The sequence below is a fragment of the Peromyscus maniculatus genome, chromosome 3 (genome assembly GCF_049852395.1).
Source record: "Peromyscus maniculatus bairdii isolate BWxNUB_F1_BW_parent chromosome 3, HU_Pman_BW_mat_3.1, whole genome shotgun sequence".
Lineage (NCBI taxonomy): Eukaryota > Metazoa > Chordata > Mammalia > Rodentia > Cricetidae > Peromyscus > Peromyscus maniculatus.
The window spans coordinates 167,557,891-167,568,898 of NC_134854.1; the positions used below are offsets into that span (position 1 = coordinate 167,557,891).

At 50.2% G+C, this 11,008-nt stretch overlaps 1 protein-coding gene across 2 annotated transcripts; it reads right to left on the reverse strand.

Annotated features, from left to right (window-relative positions):
• Positions 1 to 715: 715 nt before the first annotated feature.
• On the reverse strand, positions 716 to 9,720 carry Mansc4 (MANSC domain containing 4). Of its 2 annotated transcripts, XM_006986655.4 has the most exons (3): positions 9,222 to 9,713; positions 4,208 to 4,342; positions 716 to 1,507 (listed from the first exon to the last, which is right to left on the reverse strand). In XM_006986655.4, exons 1-3 carry the CDS (start codon positions 9,433 to 9,435, stop codon positions 879 to 881), a joined length of 978 nt encoding a protein of 325 aa, XP_006986717.1. In that variant the 5' UTR covers positions 9,436 to 9,713; the 3' UTR covers positions 716 to 878. The 2 variants fall into 2 exon arrangements, with proteins under 2 accessions (XP_006986717.1, XP_042130303.1); XM_042274369.2 differs by lacking the exon at positions 4,208 to 4,342 and having other exon boundaries at positions 9,222 to 9,720.
• Between the last annotated feature and the right edge of the window lie 1,288 nt (positions 9,721 to 11,008).

The following is an 11,008-nucleotide window of genomic DNA, read 5'->3' on the forward strand; positions in this document are numbered from 1 at the left end:
CTGGCTATTGGCCAAAACAGCTTTATTTACCAACCAGTGAGAGCAATACATATTCACAGCGTACAGAAAGACATCCCACAGCATAGTGTCAACACTGGGGAAAGAGAAAAAGACATCCTTTAAGCCAGTGGGCAGTTTGTTCTTAACATCTGAGGTAACAGTGTTCTTTTAGTCTTTTTTTTTTCTTTAATTTTTCTTTCATTTTTTTAAGTTTAATATTTTAGTCATATGGTGGATATCATTGCATTTATTGGTGTATGTGTGTGTGTGTGTGTGTGTGTGTGTGTGTGTGTGTGTGTGTGTGTGTGCACACATGCCACCATACTCTCTGGAGTTTGTTCTTTCACTGTGTGGGTCCCAGGGATTGAAGCATTAATCAATTGACCTGAAAAGCAGGGAGTGTTTGCTTGCAGCTACGTTGATGCCTGAGCTCAGAGTCAATTTTTATCACCATGTTACAGTCACTGAGAATTGGCTTTGAGCCCGGCTACCTGTGTCCCTCTTTCCTCCGCTTCCCCTCTCCCATCCCATTTTCTTTTAAAAGATGGTCTCACACAGGCTAGGCTGGCCTTAAACTCACTCCTGATCCTGCCTCCATCTTCAGGGTGCTGGGATCACATGTGCTGTCCCTTCCAACTGTGGTTCCCTCCTGACCCCCCCCACTCCCCTCCCCTCCCTTCCCCTCCTTCTCAATTCAGGAAATGGAAATCATCAGGAAAGTAGACAATTTTACCAAACCTTGGCCATTTGGTAGGACTCAGGTTTCTGGCATAGCTTTATTTTTTTAACCAAAATGTTTGTTATTTTCTTACAGAAAGCCGACAACACACTCAAAGCCCATAACCTGGCTCCAGCTTTAGGAACTCTCCTTCAGTGTATCATCCTGACCTCTGCTGTCCCAGGCCATACCAGCCCTGCTGCTCTCCGCAGCATCTGGATGCCCTGATGACCACACAGCAGCAGAGGCAGACGATGGCAGCGCCCAGGGCCACAGAAGCCAGCCAGGCCCCTGCGGTCACTGGCGCTCCATCCTGAGGCACTTCATCCTCAGCTGTGTGGTTTCCACTGTGGGACCCCTTTGTTCTGTTCAGTAATTGTTGGCTAATGTTGAGTCGGGATTGGCTGGGCACCTGAGAAACTTTTGTGTCTGTGGGTCCAAAGAAAGGAGAAATAGTCATGTTATCTGGACTATGGGTGAAGTCTGTGCTTGGTGACTCCATGTTGACCTTGGTAGCAGGGGACACATTCACAGAAATGAATCTTATCCCCAGATCTGTGGTTGACTTCCTGGAATAACTGATGCCTGTGTTTGTACCCGGATCTTGATGTGTAGTAGACACAGCAGCCTCTGTGGACAGCAGCAGGTGCTTTGTCCCATCTGCGTATCCTTTATTACCTACATTCAGAGCTTTCAGAATTCGCCGTCTATCCCACCAGTCAGACGAGGAGCGGGTGTTTGGGTATGTGGGGGATGGATGCTCAAAAACCAGCAAATCTGGATCTATGCCTGAAAGATAAATAAGATCATTTAATTTTTTAAAAATAATGCTTTTTCTTTATCTGAAAAAATTCAGGAAAGTATGTACATTGTATTAGGTTTAGTTTCAGTGAGAGCGCCTTGGGCACAGCCTGTAAGTTCTGAGGCTTTGCCTCACTGCGTCCCTGGGCTGAGCCAAATTCCAGTTCTAGATCCACAGACTCCTAAGGTTGGAGCAGGCTGGGTGCCGAGTTTATCCAGTGTCCTGGGACACTCTCTGCTATGGACAAATATGGCTGTACTGAGAAGAAGGCTTTGTGTACAAAGGAGGCTTTGTGCCAGGGTTCTGCTGCCAGCAGCCATGGGACACTATACGCCACTTTAAATTAAGCAGGCAAAACAGAGCCAGGGAAGGAGGCCCTTTGAAATTGGGAACAAAGCCAGCAGCCATGCCTCTCTGTTTGGGTTTTGCATCTTCTCCTTTTTCTGTTAGGAATGCCCAAACACTTATTTTTAGGGGGAAAGAAAAAAAAAAGTCTGTATAGCTTTCCAGTACTCCTGCCAGGGAGTACTTTCTGTCTCCCTCCCTCCCTCCCTCCCTCCCTCCCTCCCTCCCTCCCTCCCTCCCTCCCTCCCTCCCTCCCTCCCTGTCCCTCTCCTTCCCAACTTTGGCTTCTGATGTCTCATCCCTCATCATTGTGTAAAACATAAGCTTCTGAGGCAGTGACTTCTGACTTCCTGGTCACTGTCTCCTGTCAGTTGTCTTTGGCACCCTGGGACCCTCTTTTGAGTCTCCCTGGCAGTCCACCTGGACTGTCTGCCTCCCTTTAGACTTTGGCTGGTTTGTAGGCTCCATGGTCTCCATCTTCTCGGCCAGTTTTTGTTGTCAGCTAGAGCCTCCTGGGAAGAAGGGACTTCTCAGCAGTAGCTAATTCCACTGAGAAATTACCCTCCATCAAATTGGCACATGGGCATGCCTGTGGGACATTGATTGATGGTTGATGTAGGAGGGCCCAGCCACTGTGGGCCCAGGCTGTATAAAATCTAGCTGAGCTCAAGCCTGGGAACAAGCAAGAGACTGGTAAGTGCTCCTGTCTCAAGTTCAGCCCTGACTTCCCTTGGTGATGGATTGTGAGCTGGGCGTCATAAGATTGTAAAATGGTAGTGGTGGCCCACACCTTTAATCCCAGTGCTCGGGAGGCAGAGGCGTTCAAGGCTAGCCTGGGCTACAGAGTGAGTCCCAGGACAAGCCAGGGCCACACATGAAGCCAGCCCACACATACACACCCTTTAGTTGGCTTTCCTGTTGCTGTGGTAAAACACCATGGACAAAAGCGACTTCCAGAAGGAGTTTATTTTGGCGTGTGGTTCCAGAAGTGAGAGAGCACCGTGGCCAGGAGGCACGGTGGCCAGGGAGTGGAGAGTCACCTCTTCAAATGCAAGCTGAGGCAGAGAGCGAACTCGAAGGCACGGCTGTCTAGTCTCCGAGCCTGACCCAGTGGCACGCTTCCTCTAGCAAGGCTGCACCTTCTAACTTTCCCAGAGCACCACCAACTGGGAGCCAAGCTTTCAAGTACCCAAGCCTGTGCGACACTTACACTCCAACACTGCACTCCACAAGCCGCTTTTAGTGTGGCGTTTGTCACTGCCACAGAAAGCCAACTACACCACCATCCTTAGTCTTCAGTGGGTTTTCCCTTCGCTGCCCGCCCCCACAGAAATTCCACAGCTCCCCACCGTGCTGAAGGCACTGCAGACAAGTTTCCATGTCCTCTTTCACACACTGTTGTTCTCCCAGCGTGCTATGGGACGCTTCACCCGAGCACACCTGGCATCCTCTCTCAGGATGCCCAGAGCCAAACCCTGACCTCAGCTTCTTGCCTCCCCTCCCCCGCCACCCATCCTGCTCATCAGGGGTTGACCCTTCCCTCTTCGCCATTTTCTTCATTTAAAGGGTAACAAGGGTGGGGACGTGGCTCAGTGGGGAGCCCCGGGTTCAATCCCCAGCACCACACACACTCCTAATAGATCTTTCTTTCCAGTGTTCAGGTGCTTCCTTTGTGACAATCGCCACTGCCTTGTCAGTGCCAATGCTTCCCTGACTATATGTCTAACCTGTATCCTGAATATTACCCACCTAGACCAAGGCAATTATACATAGCTCTTTAATCCCAGTGTTTTCTCATTCCATGCTTTTGTTGATTCCTTATTTCTTTTTGTTGAGACAGGGCCTCACTATGTAGCCCAGGCTGGCCTTGAACTAGTGATGTTTCTCTCTAGAGTGCTGGGACTACAAATGAGACCACCATACCCGGATCCCTCTGTTTCTGATAAAGTTAACCTGAAGACACCACTGTGGCCTCCTGGAGCCATATTTCCACTGTGGCTCCTAATGTCCCCATCCCTCTGGCCAGGTCAGATTTCCCACTGTCCTGATGATGGTTCAGAGTTCCTTGCCTGCCTCTGCCTGGTCTCACTTTCCACTGTCTCCTCTTCTGGTCTTTGTGCTAAGGCAGTACCATGTGCATGTGTGCATGCATGCATGTGAGTCTCTGGGAGTGTGTGTGTGTGAACACACACATGTGTGCAGGGGCACATGTGGAGATGAGAGAGACGGGTTGCTGGAAAAGGACAGCCTGGGTACTTAAGCCTGGTGTTGCCAGTTTCAAGGCTACAAGTGCTTCTAGGGTACTAGCACTCTCTTCCAAGGTCTTATGAGGCAGTCCTTACCTGCTGTTATGTTGTACAGAATGGCACTGGTCCCAGGCTCCAGAATGCAGCTCTCCAGAGTTGGGCAGTGGACATGGAGGCAGTTGACATTGTCGTGGATGGGATCATGGAAGAAGACAGCCACATTACAGGAAACTGTAAAGGCCAAGGGCATCTGCATAGGTTGCTGGCTTCCCTCAGTTGGTGTGTGTGTGAGGGAGTCAGAGTCTTGCTATATAGTCCGGGTGGGCCTCCAACCTGTCATCATCCTGCCTTAGCCTCCTAATGCTGGGGTCCAGTCACATGGGCTCTGAGTAACTTCTATTTCTTTCTGGAACACCGAATTAACCCAATCTTGTGCTGTGCTTAAAAACTACTGAAACTGGCCAGTTGGTGGTGGCACACACCTTTAAAATCCCAGCACTTGGAAGGCAGAGGCAGTTGGATCTTTGTGAGTTCGAGGCCAGCCTGGTCTATAGAGTGAGTTCCAGGACAGCCAGGACTATTACACAGAGAAGCCTTGTCTCGAAAAACAAGCAAAATTGAAGCTATATAATACACCAATTTGAAAGAAAATATTACTTTAAAGTACTCTCTGATATATTCCTTTCCATAGAGGATACCTGGAATTTTTGTTTGTTTGGTTGGTTGGTTTTTTTGAGACAGGGTTTCTCACAGAGATCTGCCTGCCTCTACCTCCTGAGTGCGGGATCATACCACCCAGCATTGGTTTTGGTTTTTTGAGACAGGATCTTGCTAAGTAGCTCTAGCTGGCCTCTCTGGAACTTGTTATGTAGACCAGTCTGAATGCAGGCCTTGCAGCCTCCCACCTGAGTGCTGCGACTGTAAATGTGAGCCATGTAATTAGCCTTAAATTGATGGGCTGATTATTTATAGACAGGGACTTACTGTGTAGCACTGGCTGGCCTTGAACTCACTATGTAGACCAAGCTGGCCTCAGAAAACTCAGAGATCTACCTGCCTCTATCTGCCTCTATGTGCTGGGATTAAAGACACGCACCACCATACCTCACAGAATCATTATATTTTAGTCTTAGTATTTTTTGTGCATGCAAAACATCAGTTGTCTACACAAAGCTTTGGAAAGTACCCGTCTGGTTTCCAGGTACAGCATGCTGTCTGAATGCTAAGGTCCTGGGGCCACAAAGGAGGAGGGACCCAGAAGGGAAGCTGTAACCACTGACAAGGGAAGAACAGTGGTGGAGAGCCAGGGGACCATGTGACGCCTGGGGGTGTGGCTCTGGGAACAACCCTTACCCCAGGAGCCAAATCAGTGTCTTAAAGAGAAGCATGCTGATGTCTAGGATTATTAGCAGGGTGTATCTGCATGTCACACACTCATGTTGGCCTCCCTTTTCTAAATCTCCTTAAAATGTACTGTGTTGTTTCTGGAAACCCAGAGTCAGTCACTGGGTGCAAAACTTTGAGTGCACCCTCCCTAACATGCAGTGGGACTTCATTCCCATTGCAGAGCGGGCACAGAACCACGTGATGCGTCAGCTGGCTCAGAGGTATCACACATTCTAATACTGCAGGATTGCAGAGACACAGTGTGCCAGGGCTCAGGGCTGAGGTTGGGGAGGGCACTGTGCTATGAAGTGCCCTCAAGAGGCTTAGCCATGGGGAGCCACAGCTCCACTCTCATTTCTGGGACACCCTTGGGTTTCTGCATTCCTTATCTTTTCCAGAGGAGAAATAATAAGACAAAATTAATTACTAATGTTTCACTAATCTACTGGGTTGCAAAAACAGTCCCCAAGGATGGTTCTGGGAAGTTATAAGAGAGAGGAACTGAAAACATTCTTACTTAATATTTAGATTTGTGATAAGAAAGTCATTGATGTGGTAGAGAACAATATTATTTTGTTTGAGGTAAAATCTTACTGTATAGCCTAAGCTGGCCTTGAACTCTGACTTATTATGAATCCCAAGGTGACCACAATTTCAGGCAATCCCCCTACCTCAACCTCCCAAGTGCTGGGATTACAGGCATCAGCCACCACATCTGACTTATGGAGAGTGATTTTATTGGAGATAATTCTTTTTAAGAAAGATTTGTTTTGACTTTTTGATTATGTGTATTTGTATCTGTGAGAGGGGAGGTATGCGACATCACTGTGAGTACCTGTGGAGAACAGAGACATCTGATCCCTGGAGCTGGAGTCACAGATGGTTGTGAGTCACCTAATGTGGGTGCTGGGAACTGAACCTAGGCCCTTGCAAGAGTCATAGGAGCTCTTAACCCCTGAGACATCTCTCCAGCCCTTTAAAATGGCCTCTATGGAACCAGGAATGTGGTGCCCACCGACAGCCTCAGCTTTCCGGAGGCCAAGGTGGAAGGATCACGACTGAGTTAGGGTAGCCTGGCCTACTTCGAGGAAGGGAGAGGAGAGAAAAGAGGGAGATCAGGAAGGAGACCTTAGATTTCATGAGTCAGTTCTCCAGCTGTGGACAGGAAAGTGACAAGCTGGGCCCTGCCTCCCTGCCCTGACTCAGGCTGCTGAGGTGTGTCCCGATGACAGACATCCCAGACTGTTTTTTCTATGTAATCTTGTGTGTGTGTGATATATGTGAGTGAGTGTGCATGGGTGTGAATGCATGGGTGTGAGTGTGCATGGGTCAAAAGGCAACCTTGGGTGTCAGTCCTCTTCCACCTTGTTTGAAACACAGCCTGTGTTTCGACACTGCGTACCTTAGACTAGCTGGCCCGTGAGCTATCCAGGACTCCCAGTCTTTGCATCCCATCTCCCACCTCCCTCTAGGGCCACTGGGGATTATAGATGCTCCCTCCCTCCCTCCCTCCCTCCCTCCCTCCCTCCCTCCCTCCCTCCCTCCCTCCCTCCCTCCTTCCTTCCTTCCTGTGCCCAGCTTTAAGTGGATTCTGGGGATTCAAACTCAGGACCTCACACTTGTCTGGCAAGCACTTTAACCACCAGGCCATCTCCTGTTTTGTTTTTTTATTTCACCAAATCTCATGTATCCCAGGCTGGCCTCAAACTTGCTGCCTAGCTGAGGACACCCTTGAACTTCTCATCTCCCTGCTTTCTCCCCTGAGTGTTGAGACTATAGATGTGGGGCACCACTCTGGATTTAGGTGCTGGAGAGGGAACCCAAGGCCTCCAGCATGCTAGGCAAGCACCCTACAAACTGAATCGCAGCCCCAGCCCTTGACCGTGCTGTGCAAAGGTCCTTTATCAGATTCGTGGCTCTTTGTGTCTCATTAGCTGTGAAGGTCGTGGCCTGTGACAAGTCTCTCCAACCATGATCCCTGAAAATCTGCTGCTCTCTCCAGAACACTCCAAATTTTATTTTAGAACTTTGCATATATAATGGATAAGTGATATTTTCAATAAGTAATCTGTATCAAATTATGGTTAAAAAGAAGGTGGGGATTGTTCCAACAAGACACTATTTTGCTCTTCTGTCCAGGTAGCTTTAGAATTAGGGAAAACTGAAAATGAAAGTGTCTTCAGGCAATTGTGATCTTGAAGGCTTTGATGTGGGTATACGGGAGATAGTTACCTCCAAATCCCATTTATTATAGAGGAAAGCTGTCTATTAGGGAAATTTGAAGATAGCATGATCCATACTCTAACCTCCTATCCAGTACGCTTCACATTTCTTACGGATCCAAGAGACACATCTTATAAAATATGTATGACACTAAAACCACCAAAGTTATTTTAAGAAAAAAAATATTAAACTAGGTGTGGTGGTGCATGTCTAGAATTCTAGCACTTGGGATGTGGAGATGAAGGACCAAGAGTTCAAGGCCAGCCTCCACTGAAAAGTGAGTTCAAAGTGGCCTGGATGAAAGCATGTCTCAAGCAAACCAAACACCTCGTGAACTCACAGCTGTACAAGACCAAAGCAAGATCAAGCCAGTCCGCATTCCACCGTGGAGCCTCCACCCCTAACTGAGGCACTATTGACGGTTGATGGAGGGAGTCTGTGTCCTTTAAGGGAGCCATGGTCACAGCATAAATTAGACTCCGTGGATTACTTTAAATAAAAGAGAAATTGAAGTTGAGTGGTGGTGAGAAAAGTTAGAGGAGGGAGCGGGGATGAATATGACCAAAATAATGAAATTCTCAAAGAATTAACAAAAAATATTTTAAAGGAAACTAGCATATAATAATAGTTTAAAAGTAAATTGTTGTAAATCCTTTTGTTTGTGTTTGTTTGAGACGATCTCAGCCCAGGCTGGTCTGGCTCACAGTGTTGCTAAGCCTGGCCTTGATCTCTTGATCTCCCTGCTTCCAGCTCCTAAGTGCTGGGATTATAGATTTAGGCCACAGCACCCAGCTTATTGGAAACATTGGGCTTTGAAAAAAAATCAAGTTAGCCCTGGAAGGGATCTACATCCATTTAGCATTTTGACAAAGCCAGCAGGATGCCCCGGGTTCTACAGAGTCATGAAGATCTCCTTCAAAACCACCTGCTCTGATGCCTCCCCATGGGGCTCCTCCCAGGTCCTCGGTGGTCCTCCCCCTCTGCCTGGGCCTGTGCTCTGATCCCGGGGTCCTCGCTGGTCCTCCCCCTCTGCCTGGGCCCGTGCTCTGATCCCGGGGTCCTCGCTGGTCCTCCCCCTCTGCCTGGGCCCGTGCTCTGACCCCGGGGTCCTCGCTGGTCCTCCCCCTCTGCCTGGGCCTGTGCTCTGATCCCGGGGTCCTCGCTGGTCCTCCCCCTCTGCCTGGGCCCGTGCTCTGACCCCGGGGTCCTCGCTGGTCCTCCCCCTCTGCCTGGGCCCGTGCTCTGATCCCGGGGTCCTCGCTGGTCCTCCCCCTCTGCCTGGGCCCGTGCTCTGACCCCGGGGTCCTCGCTGGTCCTCCCCCTCTGCCTGGGCCCGTGCTCTGATCCCGGGGTCCTCGCTGGTCCTCCCCCTCTGCCTGGGCCCGTGCTCTGATCCCGGGCTCCTCGCTGGTCCTCCCCCTCTGCCTGGGCCTGTGCTCTGATCCCGGGGTCCTCGCTGGTCCTCCCCCTCGTGCGCTGACACCACCCCCGATGGGCTCACCATCCTTCCTGAGACAGCAGCTCCGGCTGCACTTCTGGCCCGTGCTCTCCGAGTAATACTTGAGGAACTGGGCCCCCAGCCTCTGAGATTCCTCTAGGTCCAGGAGCAGCCCTGGGAAGCGGCGGATCCAACAGTCTCTGTAGAACACTGAGGGCGAGCAGAGCCCGCGCACGGAGCAAGCCAGCCCCAGCAGCAGCAGCCCCGCCGCCTGCATCTCGGGGTGCCGAAGGGAGGCCGCTGGAGCCGACCATGGGCCGCGCCAGGGCTCCTTCCGCAGCGGCCTCTCTGCACCTTTGTTCCTGCGCCGCTGAGCCCCGGGAGAGCGCTGGCCTGCGGCCTTGCCTCTGAACCCTCTCCAGCCGGTTTCGGTGTTCTGACCCTTCCCCTCTTAAGACAGGGATGCTCCCCTGGCTTTTCTTCTTTCTCTGGGAGTGAAGAGTCACAGACACCTTTTCCTAGGCAGATAGGAAGGCCAGGAGAAACCCGAGCCCAGAGTCCTGCTGAGAAAAACAATTACCCGGTCTCTTGACATCAGATTAAGGGAGGCTCTGTTTCCAGAAACAACTCCTGGTTTTGTGAGGTGTTCAGTATAGGCCGAAGGGCTGGTGACTTCATTTTTTACACTTCTGTTGTTCAGGCTCCTGAGAAAACCAGTTCATGTACTCATTTGACTTTCAAAAACTTGAAAGAAAAAAATAGAAAAAGGAATATATTTAAAATGTTTAATGTTTCGATGGCTGGACTCCGGCTGTATACTTATTTTTATTCTTATTCTGGTTACTTCTTAGGGCCAGTAGTTTTCATGCAAGCTAGTCATGAGCTTTCTTCCTAAAAGAGACGAAGGAGTCAACCTTTCTACCTCACCCCTGCACCCCGAGTGCTCAGAATGTAGGTGAAATACAGCAGCCTCTCAGGGGCGTCTGTGGCTTCTCAGGCCTGGCAACCCGAGCTCCATGTCCAGTAACCCCTGTCAAGGTAGAACAGAGCCGACTCCACAGAGTTGTTCTCCAACCTGCACACGTGTGCCTGCCTCCTCACTGCACATCACACGCGCGTGAGCACACGCACGCACTCACGCTCACATGTACACAGGCATGCACACGCGCACATTCTCACACACCATAGTGCCCAGGCCGGCCGTCAGACTTCCTCAGCAAGCGCTTTGACCCACGGAGCCACCTCATCAGCCAGCCTTTATAGTGATTTGTGATGGGATGCTTTCCTTATTCAGCGCTGGTGTGCAGCCCCAGGGTGTGCTGGGTAAAATTCTACCGCTGCTTCAGCCCTAGGATGTTCTGAGAGAGTTCAAAAGTGAGATGTGGATCTAGACAGGCCTCACCGCCCCCCACCCCCACCCCGCCCCCAACCCCTCCCCTACCCCCCACCCCAACAGCCTAATCCAGCTGCTGTGGGGGTAGAATTTTTAGTTTTACAAATGTCCCAGTTGACACCCTAAGAATTCTGGGAATGCTGGCCTTGAGAGACTTCTCCAGCTTTTCCACTTTCTTTCTTTCTTCTTCTTTTTTTTTTTTTTTTTTTGGTTTTTCGAGACAGGGTTTCTCTGTGTAGCCTTGGCTGTCCTGGAACTCCCTTTGGAGACCAGGCTGGCGTCGAACTCACAGAGATCTGCCTGCCTCTGCCTCCCGAGTGCTGGTATTAAAGCCGTGCGCCATCACCGCCCGGCGAGCTTTCCCACTTTCAACCCCCATGATTTTTGAGACAGGATCTCACCATGCAAACCTGGCTAGCCTGGAACTTGTTATGTAGACCAGGCTGGTCTTAAACTC